The sequence below is a fragment of the Lytechinus variegatus genome, chromosome 2 (genome assembly GCF_018143015.1).
Source record: "Lytechinus variegatus isolate NC3 chromosome 2, Lvar_3.0, whole genome shotgun sequence".
Lineage (NCBI taxonomy): Eukaryota > Metazoa > Echinodermata > Echinoidea > Temnopleuroida > Toxopneustidae > Lytechinus > Lytechinus variegatus.
This window is the reverse complement of record NC_054741.1, coordinates 7,482,793-7,505,876: the sequence shown is the minus strand read 5'-3', so window position 1 is coordinate 7,505,876 and position 23,084 is coordinate 7,482,793. Positions and strand designations below refer to the sequence as shown.

General features: G+C 35.4%; 1 protein-coding gene across 1 annotated transcript in view; it reads left to right on the top strand.

Moving 5' to 3' along the window:
* The window catches only part of LOC121407198 (probable phospholipid-transporting ATPase IIB), a 35,929-nt gene extending 35,113 nt beyond the window's left edge, over positions 1 to 816 (top strand). The window contains exons 22-23 of the mRNA XM_041598156.1: positions 91 to 352; positions 676 to 816. Of these exons, the coding sequence (XP_041454090.1) occupies positions 91 to 352; positions 676 to 812 (399 nt within the window). The 3' untranslated portion in view covers positions 813 to 816. The remainder of the gene's footprint in view (positions 1 to 90; positions 353 to 675) is intronic.
* The last annotated feature ends 22,268 nt before the right edge of the window (positions 817 to 23,084 follow it).

Below are 23,084 nucleotides of genomic sequence, written 5' to 3'. Positions count from 1 at the left end.
TCCTTGAATGCACCAAGCACTGAAAAAGAGTCAAAATGAAACCAGGTTATTATCATCACGATTATCATCTTGTAATCACTCTCCCTGTAGGGTCGGATGTTGTCCTGGAAGATGTTCTTTGTTTGGATCCTAATCAGCGTTTACCAGGGTGGTATCATCATGTACGGCGCCCTCTGGTTGTTCGAAGGAGAGTTCCTTCATATCATCTCCATCACGTTCACCGCCCTCATCATCACCGAGCTCCTCATGGTTGCGTTGACCATCAGGACGTGGCACTGGACGATGGTCATCGCAGAGATCCTCAGTATCGTCATCTACATCGCTTCCATGTTCATCTTCACAGGATACTTTGGTAAGTCTATTTGGTTTATACTCATATAGTCTATAAGCATTGATAGTATTAACGTCTAATGAATTCTAATTCTCATTTAGTCTTTTGTCCAGGTGATTTGATTTTTACTTTGTCTTCTGATTATTTAACTTGTTGTTAAATGATATTTTGATTCTTAAATGGTCCAGCTTAACATTTGAACAAAAGGGTGTAGAGCTATTACAAGACCAAGTATACTCACTCAGTCACTGTAAGCATAGCCCCAACTTGTGGCAAAGATCTTACTCAGGAAACCCTTCTTTTCTTGTCTGTTTTTAATTCTCTCTCTATCTCTCTTTCTACAGATCGGGATTTCATTACCACCTTCACATTTTGGTGGAAAGTTGTGGTCATCACGCTTGTCAGCAATGTGCCTCTCTATATCCTCAAGTTCCTACGAAGACGCTTCAGCCCTCCCAGCTATTCCAAGCTATCAGAATAGGTACTTATCTTCTCACACCAAATACATGTATATAGTGCCATTTTCTATCCTCAAATTCGTTCGACGATGACTCGGCCTTCCCAGTCGCTCCAAGCTAGGAGAGCAGAGAATTTACAGACACCTTACCTTAGGAGTGGGACTACATTCTCATTGTTGATCAAGTTTCCTGTAGCCTGGGCCTTGCTCCATCCCGACCAGTTACTGACACCAAATCTCATGGATGGGACTGCAATGTTGGATCACAGAAATATTCACCCCAATGAAAGCTTGCCTGTCCTTAAATCACATTGAGTTGAAAATCAAAGCATTTATGCATGTCAATGCTCCTGTAGTTATATTATATTTATGTTTGTACATTTTAAGTAAACTTCCAAACTTATTTCATCTGCAAGGTGCAATTTAGTTTGCTATTCAAGTGATTCATATGTTTTATGTGCATATAATGCTGTTAAAATGTTTCCCTTTGTCCTATTAAATAGAAAGAAAAAACAAGACTGTCTTTCAATTTATTTTAGTGTCCTTGAGCTAGGTAGCCTATATAGATTTTCCTCCCAACCCTTCCCTTTCCAGCTATTTCTGACTTTCTTTATCTTAATTCATAATTATATTCGTATTCAAAACAGTGCAATCTTCTCATAATATTCATTGGATACATATACAAGCATACACTTTGTGGATTGAAATTTTGCTTATCTGATATAGTAAATATACAAAAAGATTTATATATATTTTGACCTATGATGATATGCATGGTACATGTATATTCAAGGAAATTTGAATTAATGGTTGATTTCTATGAATTGGATGCCTCTAATATACCAAAGCTTGTTAAATAGTAATTGTCTTTTCTAAATTTAACGAATAGTTTTGAACCTAATTTGGACTCCAATATCAATTAACAGTGATCGACATGCTATTTCAAAGCAGATGTGTACATTTACTTGTGGACCAAAATGAATTGAAACCTTTGTGTGGAATAATGCTGAAGAAAGTGAATTTTTGTTTGTACTGTCATACACCAGTTTTTATACAACAATGATTTGTTTGGGTTTTTTTTTTCTTAGGCTACAGGGTTCTTGATTATAAAAAGCATATTTTCTTCCAAGTTACTAGTTATAATTACACAAAATCTGTGAATCCTGCAGGAAAGGTCACAATGCCCAAAACAAAGCAGTTTTACCATTGGGACATTTGGGTCTTCATGATTTTTGTTTGTTTCATTAAAAAGACATTATTCCTCTATAAAATTTAACAGTTAGTATGCAAAATATTATATGTAATTTAGGAATGTCATATGTGTCCTTGAGAATTTATTTTTTACTGGCTTAACTTGTGTTGACATCAATTTGTAAATACCAGGCGGATTGACATACTTAATTATACATCTCCATAAGGATGCATCACAAAGAGTTTAGTCTGATTGAAAGTCATGTGTATTAAAGTAAGAACAGATAATGTTATTTATTGCGCGATCGGATTGGAGATTAAGCGTTAGCGTACATCTCATTAGCATGACCTGATTAATGAGGTGATGTGTTATCTACTACATGCAACCGGCACATTAAGTTGATTTTGATTTTTTTGGGGGGGAGGATTTTTAGTCAGACATAAAGCTTTATGAAACATCCTCTTGATAAGGAGGTGTTTTGGTGAAGGGTTCATTGACCTTGACACTCCAGCATGAAGGCAAGGGTTCTACTCCTTGCCTCACCCCGACTGGGAGTTTGGTGGTTGTTCATCATTTGTTGGGTTAGAGATGTTAACAAAGTTCTTTGGATGAAAAGTACCTTTACTTGTGAGGATACTCTAGTTAAAGCTCGTCTTTAGCTTGACTAGCAGAATGAGTTGAAACTAATTAGATATAGACTAGTGTCAGCTTGTTCTTGAATATGAAGATATGTATGCGAGACCATTTGTATGGTGTTCAATTAAGTTGTTCCTAAGTTACACACAACTTTACACACAACTTTATGAACAACTGCTGACCCTGTCATGAGTGTAGGATTATATTCCCAATCATTTTTATTCCAATTAACACAAGTTTTAATCTATTCTTTGTAGATTAGAATTCTCATTATTAACAAACATCTGTTGAAAATTCCATGTTTTTCTACATTTGATTAGAAAACAGGAAGTGTAATCCCATTATGGTACAATTGAGAAAATTTGAGGTCTCCCTTTTGTCACAAGATGGGGTCGCCAGTTACATGTAGTAAAGTTGGGCGTAACTTATGAGCTGCCATTTGAAATTGCACCTGGATATTCCTCTTATGACTTCCAGAGAAATATCAGTAGATTCCTGGAATGAGCGCAAGTAATTGAATGGTGACCTTTGACCCAAGGGTTTGCTGCATGTGATCTCATTGTGAATCCAGGGCCCTGTTTCACAAAGACTTGTTATAATAACGAATGCATGATTTATGTAACAAGTTTACTATCAGCAAATCAGGTTGAATGATTTTTATGAAACGGGCCCCTAAAGTGCACATCCAAATGGAAATGTCATTGGTTTTACTTATACAGCAACTCCCTTGAACTCATTAAAGGTAATGGTTACAGGGTTGGTATCATACTACATAATAGACCCTATAAACTAGTTTGCCTCTTTGTTTTAAATTATTATTCATCTCCTTGAGGAAAAGACTTCACATCACTTAGTTGTATTTTTTCCTTGCAATCTTTATTGATTAGCTTAAACCAGAACTATTCAGATCATTACTTCAACTTGAATAAAATTCAGTGAACATATTTACGGTGGGCTGTTAAACTTTGTATCTAAAGAACTTACAATTTTGAGGACAGTTCAGAAAATGCTTTTTTGATATCATTGGGCTTTTTTCTCATCCTTTTATATATATTTTTTCTGCATACATGTAGTTCATTTTATTCATTTGTCTAGAAAAGGTTCCCGACACGAATAGGGACACTATGTTCAGACAAAGTGAGATTGCCACAATCCTGTAATATCACCTTTTTTTTAGTTATCCTTCACAATTTATTAAAGTTTGAGATGCAAGATTTAACAGCCTATGATATGTAGAATTTTTTGTATGACTGCAATTGGTACTGAGATAATGATGTTGGGATGTACTCCAAGAAGGTTCTAAGTGATGACTAATTGACGACAATTATATGGAACTAGCGAATAGGAACTTTTTTGGAGAAGCAGGTCGTACGATGTATTTTTTTTCAAGAAAAGAGTGTAGAAACCAGCTAAAATTTATTTGTAAATGGTTTGAGTTGCATTAAGCGGAATACTGGAGTGTAATAGATATTAATCAAACATCCATTTTTTATTGTTCACGGACCTTTTTTCACCGATTTTTATTCAATATTTGAAATGCTCTACTTATAGATAAAATATGTTCAGTACAAGCATAAGGATTGCTCTCTGGTACTTCATATTTCACTTGTTTGCGAAATCATGCTTAGCTTCATGAAACACACACCCAGGATCTGTCTTATAAAGAGTTGCAATTGATCTAATCAGTCACATCTATGGAAAGCCAACATCTAGGATGCGTACATCTGTTGTAAAGTATTTCTTAAGTATGATGTCAACCTGTGCATTCATCAATATATTGGTAATATGGTATGCTCTTCTTTGTATACCAAGGAGGCATTGTGTACAGTTGCTGTATGAAGAATTATGACATTGCGCACTTTCCATAGTTGAGATTTCATAAGAACTTGTTATAATAACAAATGCAAAATTTCTTTAACATATTTACGATCAGCCAATCAGATTGAAGCTTTTAACTGTTTTTACAAATTTGCTATAACAGGTTTTATGAAATGGGTCCCTGCTCTATCATAACTGTCTGTAATATAGGGCCCAGGGCTCCATATTACAAAGCTTGGTAATCAATTAATTTGATTTGTGTGATTGATTGCACTTACGATCAGTGCAATCAATCACTAAAGTCAGCCTTTTGTCAATTACTATGCTTTTGTAAACAAGGCATAGGAATGAAGTCGGGGGAAAATACACCTCTCCTCTCATACCATACCTGAGACAAAATGTAGAAATCCTCTATGTATTAAATGCTCACTGATTTTGTAACGATACCTTGACATTCCTACTGTGCAGAACACAACTTGTCATGTGCAGACCAAGGGTGATTGCAAGCGAATGCATGAAAAGGAGCAAAGATTCCTTTTATTGAAAGATAATGGCGATGTATGTGTCAACTCGATCAAATGAATTTTAGTTAGGATTTGTAATGTATCATATTTTTATAGTAAAATATTTAAGCATCTCATTGTCATAAGGATTTGTAAGCAGCGTATTAAGGTCACAACTTAAATGTAAGATAGCTTTGTAGGGCCATCGACTTGTTCAGATGGCAAGATACATCATTTCACCAAGTCTACTTATGAATGTATGTCAACATGGCGAGACAATGTTTGAAAAGTTGTATGGCAATATCACCTTTATCTCTCTAAGACGACTTTTGATGCACCTCGCCATGTTGACACACAGCATTTTAAATGTAGACTTGACGAGATAATGCCATTTTGCCATCTCTACAAATCTTTGGCACTTTAGAACTTCTGTATGATTATGATTCCTGAATGATGATTGGGCAATATGAAATTATGTTAGTAGCGGATCCAGCCAGGGTGAACACAATATCATTTCAGGGGCCATATTGTTTTTGCAAAATATTGGGCCTCTGAACACTACCTTGTCTAGTCCGGCCGGATCCGCGCCTGGATTATGTAATCAAGAGTTGCAAATATTGAAATATGAAATTTGAATATAAAAGAGAAGGAGAAACTATGTGATTATATACGCCCACATACATTCTCTTTACTCTTATTTCTATGATTTGTATGTGGGATGTTGATGTTTTGTGTCTATTTATTGATTGTCCAACATGCTTTTATGTGTTTCCTGGTATGTAAAAAATTATTTGTAGTTCTTATTGTTAGCCAGATTGAATCTGATGATTGGGGGTATCTATGGAGCACTAAAGCACTGTTATGAAATAAATATATATAAATATATCAATACTTTAATTTTCGGTATTATTACTTTCGTTATTATTCAGAGTAGAAATCTTGTCATTGAAGACACTTCTCTATTTCTAGAGATTCTGCAGTTGAAGCATATGTATGATATCAAAAGTCTAGGTGTTTTGTGGGTTGTTCAAGTGAGAAAGATAAAGGGAGAGGACCAAGAGTTTAAAGGGAAAGTTCACCCTGACAAAAATTTTATGTAAAAATAGAAAAATTAATAAAAAAATATTGATGAAGGTTTGAGAAAAATTAATCAAATAATTAAAAAGGTTATTAAAATTTCAATTATTTGATTTGTGATGTCATATGCGAGCAGCATTCATACATAGCGAATGGTTAAAAAATCAAAGAAATCGAAAATGGTTTTCACCGTACCTTTTGTATATCAATAGACAAATCATTTCACACTCGATCATGAATAGAAAACAAAATTAAGTCATCAGGAACCATACAAAATTTGAAATTCATGAATTTTATATTACATAACACATGGGGCAGCTGCTCGTTTATGACGTCATAAATCCAAAACTTTGAATTCTAATAACTTTCTTACTTTTTAACGAATTCTCCTCAAAACTTCCCCAATATTTTTTACTATTATTCTGCTATTTTTACAACAAAGTTTTTTTCAGGGTGAACGTTCCCTTTAACACAGGAAGAATAAAGAAGGAATATGGAATTGTGACATGGTTGAGTAGTGTGTACTCTAATTGCTCATAAACCCCAATTTTTTCGAGTTCAAGTGAAACTTGAAATTTACTTTTGGATCCTCGTACCCCCGCCCCCTTCAGGATTATCTGCCAAAGCTTAATGCTTGTATTTTAAGGAGCTATTTTCATACCAGATGGTCGTTATTTTAATTAATAGCGTATCAAAACCTGGCGGTTTCTCTGGGTAGATTTTGCACTCTGTGTTAATGTATCCTTGACTTGATTACACAGCTAGTCAAGATAGATAGTTCAAATGGCCTTTTTGTTTCATGGTATGCTCAGTAACCCCCCCCCCCTAAAAAAAGAAAATATATAAATCAGAGAAAAGACAAAAAAAAATTAAATGAAACAAAATAAAACAAATTTGAATGAAGTAAAGTAAGATATATCGTTTCGTGTAAGCCTTGAGTTGGGTGAGTTGCGGGTGATTGCCTGCAACTCTCCCGCAGCATGTTCAAAACTTTTTTGCGTGCAAATCAGACTTGCGTGCGCTTCTGTGGACAACTGCGTGTGGGATGCGTGCGAGATACTGTCAATGCGGACGACCTGCAGGTAGCAAAAATAGCAACCCGTAAGTCGCACGCAAGGTTTGCACGGAACGATGTGACATGGCCTTAACGTAACTGAATAGGTAAATAGAAAAAAAATGAAACATTCAAGATAAACAAAATCTGGAGCACTTTTATCAACTTGATATTAAAAATAAAACTACATTTACAATTTTCAGATTGACAACACATGAAAACAAAAACAAAATCAGATATATTTCACCTGATGATAGCACTTGGATATTGTATAATCAGTGAAATGACAGATATTATGAAAGAAGGTTAATGTAAAGTATTCAAAGTGGATACTAACAACTAAATTTATTTAGATAGGAAATTCATCTCTGTATAGCAGAAACATATTGTTATTTTTAGCAAACAAAAGTGTAGTTGCTGATTTAAAAACCATTAATGTGATATATCTTCATAAACCAGGCATGCATGGGCACATTTAAAATAAAATCAATATTAATTATTCATTTTTAAATAGATATTTGTCTGCCTATACCTTTTCTCACAATATCAAGACAAAACCATGTTTCATTTTAGTCTCGCCTGCTAGCAGAAAGGGAGAGAGAGACTATAGGCGCCGGTTTTCCGACGGCTGCGGCGTCACATCAAATCTAAACCTAAGGTTAAGTTTTTGAAATGTCATAACTTCGAAAGTACTATTATATGGACCTTGTTCATTAAACTTGGACATAAGAGTAATAGTCTTACTAGACATCCTGCCTTGGTTTTAGGTCAAAGGTCATTTAAGGTCAATGAACTTATACCATGTTGGGGGAATCAATATCAAAATCTTAAACTAACGTTAAATTTTTGAAATGTCATAACTTAAAAGTATATTGACCTAGTTCATGAAATTTACACATAAGGGTAATGAAGTACTGCTGAGCATCCTGCCCGAGTTTTAGGTCACATGACCAAGGTCAAAGGTCACTTGTCAATAAACTTGTTGAGTTTCCAATGTAACTTTAATTTTATTATGGAGTTAGTTCATAATACTTGGACATAAGAGTAATCAAGTATCACTGAACATCCTGTGCGAGTTTCAGGTCACATGACCAAGGTCAAAGGTCATTTAGGGTCAATGAACTTTGGTCATGTTGGGGGTATTTGTTGAATTGGCATCATAACTTAGAAAGTTTATGGATCTAGTTCATGAAACATATAAGACATAAGGGTAATCAAATATAAATTATTGCTTTTCTCACATCATAGATCACATGATCATGGTTAAAGATCATTTTGGGTCAATTAAAATAGTATTTTATTATCACATGAATTTTTTATATTGTGAATAATTATAAAATAGCTGTTTTCAAAGTCAACACTGCTGCTATATCGAATCGCGTAATCCAGGCGAGACTACCAGAGGCGCTCTACTTGTTTTAAAAGACAGTACAAAGTTCCATTTTGACCATGATCAGAAGAAGGCTATTTGAAGTCAAATGGCACAGCGGTTTAATATTCCAAGAGATAAGCACCAAATTTGATGTATTGACTATTCATATATTCTTTTTATTTTGTTTTTATTAGATCTACTGGAAAACAACAATGCGTCCATTAATATTTTGCCTGGTACATCGTAAGAGTAGCATGCTATGCATTCGAAGTGGAAATGGAACATTTGGGTGATATTCTTAGTAATTTCTGCATCCTGTTATATCAGAAATGCTTACATAAAACATTGCTTTTAAATTTGCCTAACCTACTGAAAGAAAAGGAACGGTCAATTTTGTACAGTCTTGCCATGAGGTAACTATGAACTGGTTTATCAATTTGGTCCTTTTGAATAATAGATATAATTATCATAATTCTGCTTAAAAAACTTAGCCCACTCTGTAGAGTACTTAGGCCTTTGACATCTTCTGCTATAATGCATGTCCTACGTTGTGATGACCTGTGTGAGAACAGGATCTTCGATCCTAAGGGTTTGGCATTTGAAACTTCGGAACAAAACTGGATAATGAGAAAAGATGTAACGTTGTCTGTTATAAACATCGATAAATAAAGGTTTTAGGGACCTCTTCATAATAAATTGAATTCTGATAAAATCCAATGCCATGTGTCAACATGATACAGCAGGTGGTAAATAATGAATCAATTCATGTTTGAACAGCAAAATCTTCATCCTAGGAACAAACATGTCGGATCTGAGCCATATCCCAAGCCTAACAGCTTACTTGCCTCAATTTGATTACTCAGTTTTTGTGACACTCACACACGCAGCGAATATTAGATTAGCACCTACAAAAAAAAATTCACAGAGATTGTGGTTGGAACCCAAAACAACTGTTTTTATCGTTCATTAGAATGTGATTTGTTATTTTGGCATACGAAACATATTTCCATTTATTAAACCGCGATAATGATTCTCCAAGAGCCGCCATGTTGAATAGCGAAGCATGCATTGGGAGAGGAAGCGCTCGTTCTACAGCTTCCTAAATTATCTGTATGGATAGCTACAAGTATTCAAAACTGTTGTTTTTGTGTGTCTCATACTTGCAAATGAAGTTAGATCAGAGTTTATGATCAGGAAGTTATTTTATTATCGTTCCCAGACTGTTTTTATTAATTTGAATAACCAAAATTTGAATGAATATTAAATTTAATACCTTTAAGATTTGGCACCACATATAATTTGATGTAAAGCAAATTTTACTCTTGGATCGTTTTCTACAATGCTGCAGTGCCTTGTTTGGAAATTCAATCAAACAGCCTTTCTGATGGAAAGATTAGCAATGTTGTTTTTGAGCTCTTTAAAAGTTATTAGCAAGCATACTTTTGCAAATATATTGGGACATTTTATATGGGGCTGTTGAGAAGTAAGATTATCAACAATAGCCATTATCAATTATTGTTAAGCTTAACAGAGATGTTGTTAACATTCAATGTTTAGCAGCTTGTGAGCTAAAGGGGTTTGGATTTGATTCTGGCCTATAGCTTATCTGGTGAGAAACAAGCTAGATGTCTGGCATAATGACGCTTAGAATTAGGACATGAAGTACATTAATGTTTAGTGAAGGCTGTAAACAGGAAATCATTTGAGAGGAATAGGACTGATAAAAAGTATGCATGAATAACATGGACAATATACAAATGATTATGATATACAAATCATGAGCGAGGTGCAAGGGGGAGCTGAGGAAAGAAGAGGAGGACTCGGAGAAGGTAAAGAAAGAGGAGGAGGTGGTAGATAAGAAGAAGAGCAGGATGGGAGAAAGAGAAAGAGAAGAGAAGAAGAAGAAGAAGAAGGAGGAGGAGGAGGAGGAGGGTAAATAAAAGAAGAAGGAGGAGATAAATGAATAGAAGATAGAATTGAGGGCACATGAAAGGAAAAAAAGGGAAGAGGGGTCGAAAAGGGATACTTATAACAAAAAAACTGTTGTCGTGGGGCGCTTTCACCCCGGGGGGGGGGGCACTTCCATCGACGAGTGGATACCATGCGCGACCATGGGGTCTCGAAAACTGAAGCACCCTAAACACGTATTTTCCATATTCTGAAAATGCACCCTTAACAAGTATTGGCGTGTGAATCCCTACCCTTATAACATAACGATACTTTTTGAAGTATTCCCTGAAATGAACCTCTAAACAAGTACAACGTTATTTTATTGTTATGTCACGGGTCTGTCGGTCGTCAGTTTTACCTTTACACATTAATTTTTATTTTGTATACGGCACACCTTCCACACCTCGCGAAAATCGGACTCTAAACACGTAGTGTTGGGGCAAAAAGGACATCCTTTCTAAAACATTTTAATTTTGTTTTATCATCCCCGCAAATTTGACCCTAAACACGTAGCTTTCCTAGCGAAATAGATACCCTTTTTTCATTATTTTTGTGTTTTTGACACCCTTATCACGTTACGTACCTAACGTGCCCTTTCTGGAAAAGACATCCTTTTTACTTGTTTTTTGGTGGCACATGGTATCCACAATAAGTGCTCCCCCCCCTCCGGGCGCTTTCAGTCTGGAGTATTCATGGTATAGATGATTCACTTACATTTCAACCAATGGTTAGTGACAAATAAATCCAGGCAACAAATGTTTCTGATAATTTCATTTGTTTTGATGACCAGGTACTGCACGAAACATGATTATCATGATTATGCCAAAGGAAATTGGAAGTTTGAGTCAAGCCCTAAAGATCGTCCTGGTGTAGTGTACGTAGCAAACCACAGCCTGTTTTAAAGTATAATTTAATTTGTATTGTGTTTTTTTTTAAGGAATGTAGATAGTGGGGGCATTGATGGACATAAATTGTCTACATTACCCAAGTAGACTGCCCGGGAGGGGGGGGGGCTACTCGAATTATAACATGATACCTATGTGTCATATCAAAGTAAAAATAGGGGGCTCTGGAACTTCAAAAAATGGACGTCTCCGGAACGGCCCTTCAATCAATGAATATTAAGTATGCATTGCTCTGGAACTGACCACTAAAAAAATAAGGGGGTAGTCTCTGGAACTCCTATGACTCCGCGTCGATCGAGCTCGTCGCCTCGACCGGCTGAGTAGCTCATGATGGGCGCTGGTACGAGAAACCACAAATTTGAGGGTATCTGGAACGGGGATAATAGTAATTTCTATCGCTTTCTAAATTGGTAATGGTCTGGAATATGAAATTTAGGCTAAAAACTGGAGTCTCGACCGCGGCACATATACGAATCATACATTTATGCTAAGTAGTCCCCAACCCCTCACCGGGGTAGATTGTGTATACATATAAAAGCTTACTAAAAACAAACATGATTTTAACATGTCAACTATGGACTCAGAGTCGCAGCATAACACTCAATCTCCATTCAGTTGCTCTCTACATTCAAAGAAAATGCTCTTTACCCTCTGCCCTTATGTAATAGGGGCAGAGGCCGCCATCAATTCAAGCCTAACCGCTCACGATGGCGGTCTCCTGCGTTCACTTATTACATTTTATATATATGTTTACATTTATCAAAGATTAATTTATACTTACATCCTTATTTGCATTTATTATGTAATATGACCACATTGTTTATATTGTGAATTATTCTGTATATCGTAATTGTAGATATTTTTGTATTGTGTTTTTGAACGCAGAAATAAATGCAAACAAACAAACAAACAATAGAGTAAGGAAAATATAGAAATTTGCAAGTAATACCAACGCAGGTTTTAAGTAAAGAAAAAATAAATTTATTTAGATGAGGGTGGGGGGGGGGGGGGCTATTGAATTAGAAGCAACTGTGAAGTTCACCTGAGCTGCCGGAAATAGAATTTTTTTTCATTAGTTTGACTATTTCATATTAAAGGCATGTCTATCACTAATGCTCTTTTTTTCTTTAAAAAAATTAATAAGAGTGACGTCAATGCTCTCACCCCCAATATATATATATATATATTTATCACTCGAATAAAAAGTTACAATTAATCACGTATTGCTAACACTTACTACTCCCATTTGCTATGTTGTATCTATAAATCACTCTTTCATCACAAAAAATGTTACGGGATGTACATTATCTGACATCGTTAATAAAAAATGGAGATATAGTAAATGCGATTTTATTTACATGGCACACAAGAAGCACTTTAGTAAGCAGAGTGTGACAAAAGATCTATGATCAATGACATTAACTGGTTTTGTTGTTGAAAATCTGGAATTTAAGTTAAAGTTTGCTAACCCTTTTTTTATTTTATTGTTTTTCTTTAAAGAAGTTAGTAAGGTGAAGGTCCCCTTAAATTCATGTGTTAATGTTCATGGTTGCCTCATGTGTCACCATACAGCAACAATGTCAAGGAAATGTCATATTCCCAGACAATGGTTATCCAGAAATAAAGATAATGACTGTCACCACAAAACCCAAAATAGACCAACCATCCATTAAAATAGCGGGATGCCATGTCATGATGTTTCTGTGGTGGTGTTGTTGTGGCAGATTGCGATTCGTCTGGAAAATCAGGGGTGTTTTTATTGTTATTTTTTCATCAAAGTTTGACACACAAAGGTTTAATTCTGTTTAAAAATAACATAAACGACAGTATTTTTCATCGAGATTAAATTTTGTGACAAAATCCTAGTGAACACATTTATAGATAATTCTATTTCAACAAGAATACAAGTCACTTATTAGTTCTTGTTTTTTTTCATGTCTACCTTAATAACGAAGGGTAATGAGTGACAGACCGAGAGTAGATGAAATGTTTTGTCGTATATGAACAGCAATGATAATCGATAGCACTAATGAAAAAAAAAGATAATAAAAATGATTAGTAGTAATAGAAGAAGCAGTAATATGTGAATGATAATGAAAATAACAATGATGATGATTATAGTAATATCAATAGTATTAGTAGTATTAATTTATTTGTATTATTAGTATTAATAATAATAACAATAAATCAATACTGATACTACTCTACTACTGCTACGACAACTACTACTAATGATGATGATGATAATAATAATAATAACAAATCAATACTAATACTACTCTACTACTACAACTGCTACTAATGATAATAATACTAATCACGCTGATTATAATACAGAAAAAATAGTAGTAATGTTATTGTCTTATGCTTTTGATACCGAACGGGAGAAGGAGGATGCAACTTGCAATAGTAACAATGATAATTATGACGTCATAATGATGGCAATAACATCAAGACCATCATTCAATATCTCCAATTACTCTTACTTCACGTCTTCACCTCGTTCGCTCTCCGTGTTGAAGGTCAGTGTCATAGAAAATTGCATAATATATATAGTTCGCCTATTGTTCATTTAAATGCATTTTCTGCGCTATGTGCTTGTTGCCTAGATGCATTTGTCCGGTCAATTGTTTCAAACGAGAATCGACTAATTTCTCCATCCATTCATTCCCTTCTTTAACCTGTTCACTATTTTTAAAATCATTTTATGCATCCACAATGATTTACCTGCATGTCATGTTGCGTGAATATATGACCTTGCAATAATTATGTCAACTTAATTATAAACAAGGCTGTGGACAATAAGAGTGGTGAAAATTGTAAAACGACTCTATTTGAAACTACAGAATGTAATTTAAAATGAAAAGCAATTTCTTTCATCTTTCAGGGTTTTTGTTATTGTGTTTTAGTGTTTTTGTGTGTTGATATAAAAAATATTCTTTGTTTGTTTGTTTTTTTGTATATAATTTTTAGGAGGTCGAAGGAGTGGCGAGGGGGGGGGGGGTTACAGGTTCTCATGTCTTTAACCCCTCTGTTTCACCTGCTTTTTAATTCATATTGTTAAATTGATGTGAGTTTGGATTTAATTCTGTATATCTCGAAAGATTTAATTACCTTGTTACCATTTTGTTTTAAGTTCTCATTTTCATCTCCTTTCTTTCGATATCAATTATGATGATGCATGTAAGGTGGCGATGAGTGTTGAATGATGGTGATAGTAGGACATCATCGTGATTTTGATGATAATGATTTCGACGACAGCGACGGAGATGGTGATGAAGTTGGTGAGGATGATGATGATGATGATGATGATGAAGATGATGATGAAGAAGATGATGATGACGATTGCCAACAACCATCTCTGGCGAAGATATACGAGCTCATGACGTCATCTTTCACGACCATCCCCATTTCGAAATAGGGAAGTGGGTCATCCGCCTTTGTGTCAGTTGGGTGGCATGCATGATAAGGTGCTAATCTTGATGGGTCGATGTGTGGTGCTTTATCAACAAACTTGCAAACCTGCATGGCTCCCTCATTCATTCCGACGGATTGGCGACGGAACATTCACAACCAAGAGGAGGTGGGGGGGGGGGGGTCATCTATATCCAATTTTAATTACTGATTGATATAAATTTTTAGTTGGTCATTCTTGATAGTTTTGTCTAATTCAAGATTCGAGATCCGAGACCTTTACTCCGTCTCCAATGTGTCAACGAAATTCAACATAAAAAAAAAACAATTTAATATAGATGTTCCACATAGCCCTATACAGTAACATATACTAAATTATATTCACCTTTGTAAACTAGTATAGAATAAATAAAGCTTGTATGGAAATGAAAGGGTCCACTAATAAAAGCAAGGCTTATAGAATCTGGGTCCCCTTCATATTTGCGAGCAAATTGAAAAATACTATTTTGGCTTTAATGGACAATTTTGTTAACATATTCAAGCGGAAATATGTTAACATCTGTTATGTTGCATCTTTTCCAAAATCAAATTTCATTTACTTTTTCAAACTCCACCCTTTTTCAAAGGTATCCCTTTTGCACCCCTATTATACTCCCATGGACTCCCTCGCACGAGGATGCTAAAACAGATAATGCTGGTGAAGATGAACAACCCATTACAATTATCAGACAAGATAAATAAGCAATAATGCTCGTTACCCATAAGCACCCTCCGTTTGAACCATGTAAAATAACACCTTGTCTAATCTTAACCAAAATTTGGAATGTTGGTTCGATGTCTGTGCATGTAATTGATTGCAGAGAGTAGCGATGTCAAAGGGGCGGGCGGGGGGGGGGCAACTACCCCTATACATTTTCAAGCAGAGGGGGGGGGGGCGTGAAGAGAAGAAATATGGGAAAGAAAATGGAGGCGAGAGCATAACAAAAGAAGGGTGTATTTGTCGTGTATACTCTTCATCACGTCTAAAATTGTATTTATGTCTTATTGCCCCCCCCCCCGTAAAATTTAAGCGCCAGAGTGGAACGGCGTGTAGATAACCCTATTTTAACTAGGCTATTTATGACAAACCATGGACCTACTAGAAGGTCCATGGACAAACATAATTATACTGGGGGTCAATTTGACCCCATCCTCCCCCTCAGATCTCGGCCGTTTATTGCGCGAGAAGCGCGACAATTTGCACGCGCGTAGAGCCAGATGTAAACTACAAGACTGTATTTTGAATTTTTCAAAAAAATATTGAAATTTGCCCTAAATTTGTTTTTTGTGGTGTGTTTTTGCCTTTAACTCACTTAACATAGCTAGTAGAATGCTATTTTTGGCGAACATATCAATTTCTACATTTTCAACAAAACTCAACAATGTACTTTATTGTTTTAGACCAAAAAATTAAAAATAATCATACATTTATGATTTTTGGTTGAAAAACACAATTTGCATTGACTTTGTACACGGAATCACGTTTTGAGCAATTTTGGGACTGACATGCGCTGACTAAACGTTGCGTACATGTAATTTCGGAACCGCATACTCAGGCGTCGCAAATTCGATCTCAAAAAATGTGCAAGACTCGACAGTAAAAAGTCATCAGAGCGGCGCGGTCAAAAAAATTGCGCTGCGGTGAAGCGACGACATTTGTCGGGGGGGGGGGTTAAATTGACTCCCTCCCCAGTTTATTAAGTGTTAAGGTAATAAATAGGATTTAAAACAATAAACGTGACACAAGCAAATCAGCAACAATGAACTGTAATGTCGATTATGCCAGTATGAATGAAAAAAAAAATAATTAAGAACACGTTGACGATTTTTATCACTAGTAAATGATGATAATAATGCTGATTATCATTATTACAATGATGATAATAAAATAATATCGTTAGTAACGATGATGATGATGTTGTTAGTGTTCTTTGTTGTTATATTATCCTCCAAACCTACTTGGTTATGACGATGAGAGGGATATAGAGAACGAGGGTGAGTGAAGGTGAGATAGATACATTCTTGCAAAAAATAAAAATATTCGAAATTTAATATACTCAACTTAATTGGCTTGTATGGTTCTATGACGAATATGAATTTAAATAAAGAGGAGGAAAAAAGAAAAAAAAATGCCGGCAGGTAAAAAATAATGGTTCCTCTGCAGGATCACCTGACTCACGTGACTTTAGTCCAACATGACAAGAAGACGGATCCTACATCTAAAATTTAAGCCAGTAAATTACTCCCGCCTAATCCACAAATATGAGCAAATCCAACCACACCCGCTCATAACATTATTCATGTTCAAAGGTGTACCAACATTAATAGCGCATCCGGAAATGACTGGAAAATATACCAGAGATCCAGCGATCCAGGGAAATAGACAATAATTTTTTGTAGTTATGCATGTTTGTTGCGTCACTGTTCATTGCTGTTGATGATTCAAATTAACATTTGCTTTTTTTTGCTCGGTCGTTTGCTGAAATTGTTTATCCTGAAGGGGTACTACGGGCTGAAAATATTCACATTTAAATAAATAAAGTAAACTTCACAAAGCATAATGCTGGAAATTTTATCAAAATCGAATAACAAATAACAAAGTTATTGAATTTAAAGTTTATGTGAAAATAGTTATATGCACGTCATCATGAATATGCATCAGGTAGACTGATGATGTCACATCCCAACCTCCTTTCTCTTGTGTTATTATATGAAATCATAATTGTTTCATTTTTTCATAAATGTGTGAACAATGTATCTCCTTTATTATCAAATAAGTTGCAGCAATGAATATCTAATGCATAAAATCAGTTGTCAATCCATTTTTTTAGTTCTTGGTAGAAAAAAATGAATAAACGTAATTTCATAATAAAATACGAAAGAGCAAGTGGGGATATGACATCATCAATTTGCTCATTGAATATTCATGAAAACACGCCTAGAACTGTTTCATAAAGTAATGCAAATTTTAAAATGTCATAATTTTGTTATTCCTTGTCCGGTATTCATCATATTTTCAGTGAATTATTGGTCTGATTTTTCTTTATCTCTTTAAATCATATATATTTTCACCCCGGAGCATCCCTTTAAGTTCAAACAATACCGACAACCTGAGTTTTATGTTCATAACATTTGCTTATATGATTTATATTGATTTATCAATAAAGAGGTGATTTATACATTTTTTATATGACGTAATATATCATCACACTTCATTTAGCATGTTTAGACTTTATTCCCTTTCGAGACCTCCAACAATTTTCCAAGTATTTAAAGCTTGTGTATAGTTTTGGTAAATCCACCAAAATTCACCTATCACTATTCCAATTCATTGCTAGCTAATATGAATGGATATGCCCTATAACAGTTATGATGTGGAGGATATGAAATGAAAATGTGTTTTACAGGATAAATTTGGCGATTTTACATGGAAATTTAACTTGATCGGGTCACCCGATCAAATTAAAATATCTGTGTGTTTTTGTCTTTCAATTAAATCCTATTCCAAATCATGGAATGGGCTGAAACTTTCAAGATATGTTCTTTGTCTGTAACTTTTGGATATCTAATAACTAAATTTATAAGATAAGTGCTTGAATGCCCATTTTTTAAATTTAAAACAAGCATCGCCGAGAGAGGGCGCTATATATCCAAGATTTGAATATTTGAAATTTTCTCAGAGAAGTGCAGTTGGAAAAATATCTAACGGTCTCTACGCTTCAGTAAGACTGTCATATTAGATGATATTCGATTATCAATCACATTATTGACCCTTTACCAAAGCTATACACAGGCTTTAAGATGGTGATCTCTCGCATCTCGCATTTCTCTTTCGTAATTTTGTATGAGGAATGCCAAATATCAGCCATCATAATTGTGAAGTTTTTTCTGATAATCGGTATCGGTGCCTATTAACATCTATTAAAATAAAAATCAATAAAAAGAAAAATCCGCTGATGCTCATCAATGTGGGGGGGGGGTGGATAGGAAAAGGTTAGTGAAATTTCATATCCCCACACCATTCGCATGCATCATAACTTGTTGCGCCGAATCTTGGAATATTGGAAAGCGGGTTGATTTGATAACCGAAGTCATCTGTTTTGTCGATCAGCATCACTTATCTTTGTCCCAGCATTCCTGAAATACGACACGAGATGGAGAATGAATGAAAGGGCAGACTGATTGCGGTCATGCATGGGACGGTGTCGGGGAATGGATAGAGAGGGGAGGGGAGGAAGGGAGGGAGGGTAGGGGACGGGGTGGTAGGGATGAAGGAGGGGGAACTGGAGGGCTAGAGGGGGTGAAGGGAAGGGAGAGAAGGGGATGGGTATCGTGGGATGGGGTAGAAGAGGTGTGCAGAAAAAAAATCAATGAGTGAATATTCTGTGACAGTCCATCCATGGACCCTTCTACACGTTTGCTTTGTTTGAGGGACATAAAATTAAAATTTTATACTCATATTACTTAGATTTAATCTTTAATTTCATGAACAACAGAAATCAATAAACAGGTATATAAACAGTAAAGTAAACGAACATAAGTACACAGAAAAAAAAAATCAGGCGAACAAACACTACAGAGACGTTTTCTTTGATTTCATATCAGCCTCCGTCTGCATTATATAGGCTAATATTTTTATATGAATGGAAAATTGGAATATTGGAAAATCTTATAATAAATGATTTGATTTGTACATTTCTACACTGTTTTATTTTTGTATATATAAACAACCCGTGGGAGCATAAAGTTTACTTCCCGTTTGTGTACTTCCACAACGAGGTCAAGGTCAGGCAGAAGGTCAACCCATCCAGACGAATACTACCGGTATCGTTAATGATCGGTAGTGAAAGGTGCAGCACTGTCGTCTGTCTGTTTATGGAAATCTAAACCACCAACATGACCAATGGACATGATAGGCAACTGATATCTGGGGGTGATATTTTTGTCACGTTAAAACCAGGGAAGTGTTATGTAGATTTCCACAGGCAACAGCACACCATCATTAATTCATATGACATGATAATAAAGCAAATTAAAAATAAAAATTTATAATGATCATCATCATCATCATTTTTATCACCACTACCATCATCATTGCCATCGTCATCGTTATCATCATCATCACCATCATCATCATCATTATCACCACTACCATCATCGTCATCATCATCTTTCTATCATCATCGTCGTCGTCGTCGTTGTGTCGTTTATTCATTAAAACTTGTTTGCTCGGGGCTTGTATTTTTTTTTTTTTTGCTTTAACTTGCTTTAGCTGTACCCCTCATCACGAATCAAGACATGAACATGGTAAACGGGTGTTGCGAGGAAGCTCGAGTTGCAACTGAACACAAATCAATCACAAATTAAAGTTTAATAAAATGGATTCGGTAGCTATAATGTTGACGGTCATTACAATGATCATTATCCGACCGTGTACTCCGAGGTGAAAGATTATATAATATGATCAATTTTTCTCCCTGATATGCCTGTACATCAACGATGGCCCCCGACGAGTAGCCAGTGTGTACACGGTATTCCTGGACTGTTGACCCCGGATTGACTAGGAATTGAACGTTTGAAAGTTTCTTGCAACAATTATAAGAGTCGATTGGAACAAAGGTTTTTTTATACCAATCCACCAAATTGAAAATAACCAAAAATCATAATTAATACAGTAAATTAAAAAAAAATATATGTCACCGATTGTACACATCACATTGAAAGCCCTATAACCACCCTGGTAGCATAGCTCTCGATGTCTTCCTTTAACATCTGAAAATGAGTCTATTTTCAGACAAAGTTCAAGATCATCCGAAGGTCAAGGTCATTGCGTGTGCCAGACATCGGTATCCCGTTAGATACGCAGAAGAATTTTACATCAACCTTTCTTTATTTCCGTGTGTATTTGATGGGAAAGACCTGGGAGTGTTCAAGGGCAATCCAAACCCAAACACGAATAGTTTTAGGGATTTTTAAAGGGATGGTCCGGGCTGAAAGTATTTATGGCTGAATAAATAGAGTATAATTCACTGAGCAAAATTTCATCAAAATCGGATAACAAATAACAAAGTTATTGAATTTTAAAGTTTAGCAATATTTTGTGAAAACAGTCGTCATGAATATTCATTAGGTGGGCTGATGATGTCACATCTCCACTTGTTCTTTTGTATTTTATTACATGAAATTAGGTTTATTCAAATTTTTTCCTCCAAGAACTAGAAAAATTGTATTGACAACTGATTTAATGCATTAGATATTTATTGCTGCAACTTATTTCATTATAAGGGAGACATATTATTCACACAAGTATGAAATAATGAAAAAAAAATGATTTTGTGTAATAACATAGAAAACGGAAAGTGGAGATGTGACTTCATCAGCCCACCTAATGAATATTCATGACAACTGTTTTCACAAAATATTGCTAAACATTAAACTTCAATAACTTTATTATTTTGTATCCGATTTTGATGAAATTTTCGGCATTTTGCTCAGTGAATTTTACTCTATGTATTAAGATATAAATATTTTCAGCCCGGACCACCCCTTTAAGACCGACTGTGCGACATCGTGTGTGTAGTCTTATTTTAGACATATTAATATATGGGACATCAGATGCGGCCGAAACGGGGGAAGGGGGTCTTGGATGTATTTAGACCCCAACCCTTTTATTTTCTTTCAATTAAAAAAGACTTGTATATCTCATTGTAATTTTTGGCTTGTCAGCCTCCCCAACACGCACTTTCAAAACCTCTCCGCCGCCCTGATAGGCCCACTGGCGTGGAAGCTAAATGCGAATCATCACATATCAGTTTACTTCCGGTATGACTTTCATTTTTTTTCTTTCGGAGGACCATTATTTAATATTTCAAATCATATTTACTATCTCAAATGGACAAAAATATTAAGCTGTTGCTCAGCAAACCAAGGCTTTCAGATTGTTGAAAAAAAATCGTTGGAAATTATGTATTTTGTGATTAGTAAAGTATTAGACGTCTCTGGTATTTTGGGGGTTAAAGGTGCTTTTCTATTTTGCTCGTTATACATGGAACGCTATTAACGGACTTTGAAAATATTATCATTTATTGCAAACAAGCCCAAGCAATTCCCATCATCATTTTAGATTTATTAATGGATCCACGAATCGTCAGAAGTACGTCTCTAATCGCTTTACAGATATTACCCCGGTTATTGCGTCGACTTTTCTTCTCTAGCCAAATCTAGGATTCGAAGTCAGTGACATATGTTTGACCCTCTGGTGCCATTAAAGTGTGATAGAATTAGAATTCGATTACAGTAAATTTTCACACCCATTGGGTTAGGCAGCAACCAAAAGGTGAATGTTATTTTGGGGGTAGACATGGTGTGTCGCCGGCAATCATCATCCGTAATGATTCGGGACTGGTATACTTGGCTCCAAAACCTGAGAAAGAAAGTCTTTGTCTGTGCATGCGCCACCCCCCCCCCTCCTCATTTATCCCAGGACTCACATGTGGACACAATATCATTTGATACAATTAAAGACCGTGTAACAATGTTTAGAATAAATTGTAGACAATTGTTGAAATATGAGTACGTTAGTGATTTCAGCTCTTGCTTTTCTACATCATGGTCTCATCGAAAAAACGTTTTCAAGAATCTGAGCAAAGTTTCTATCGATAGCCATCTTCTCTCCTTCTCGTAGTCTTTCTTGACAGTTTCTGGCCATATTAAATACTGGGCATAATAATTTTGTCTACTTTCCAAGTACTCCATATTTAAATAGTATCATATATGACAGTATCACAGATCAGCATTGTTTATACCATTGACCTACTACAACGGTTCCTGTTTATTCCGATTCATCCCAATACCTGTCTCATCCCAAATCCTCCTGTCCCCACTTTCTCTTATTTCTCTTTTTTCATCATTTTTTTAACGATCTTTTTTTCATTTTGAAACTGAAGCACATAATGGATTCATCCCAAAATGCACACACACGCACATATCGCCAAATCCACCCACACGCACACTCTACACAGTTTTATCTGTGTGGAGTGTAATGGTAAATCAAACTATATAAAACCGGTTTACATTATACTATTTAGCGCATCTATATACTTCCAATGAGAAATGACTCTATTCAAGTTCTGTAGTTCATTACGTTCAGAGATAAAAATTAAGAGAAAGAGTAAACCATTACCCATCTTTTCATTTCTAACCAAAGTAACCCATTTGATTTCTGGTAAACCAATTAGTAGACGAGGGTATCAAACTACGAGCAAATTGTAATTTCTGTTTATTGGAATCTTTGTGTATCATTCTCATCCATCTGCCAATTAACATTTGATTCATTT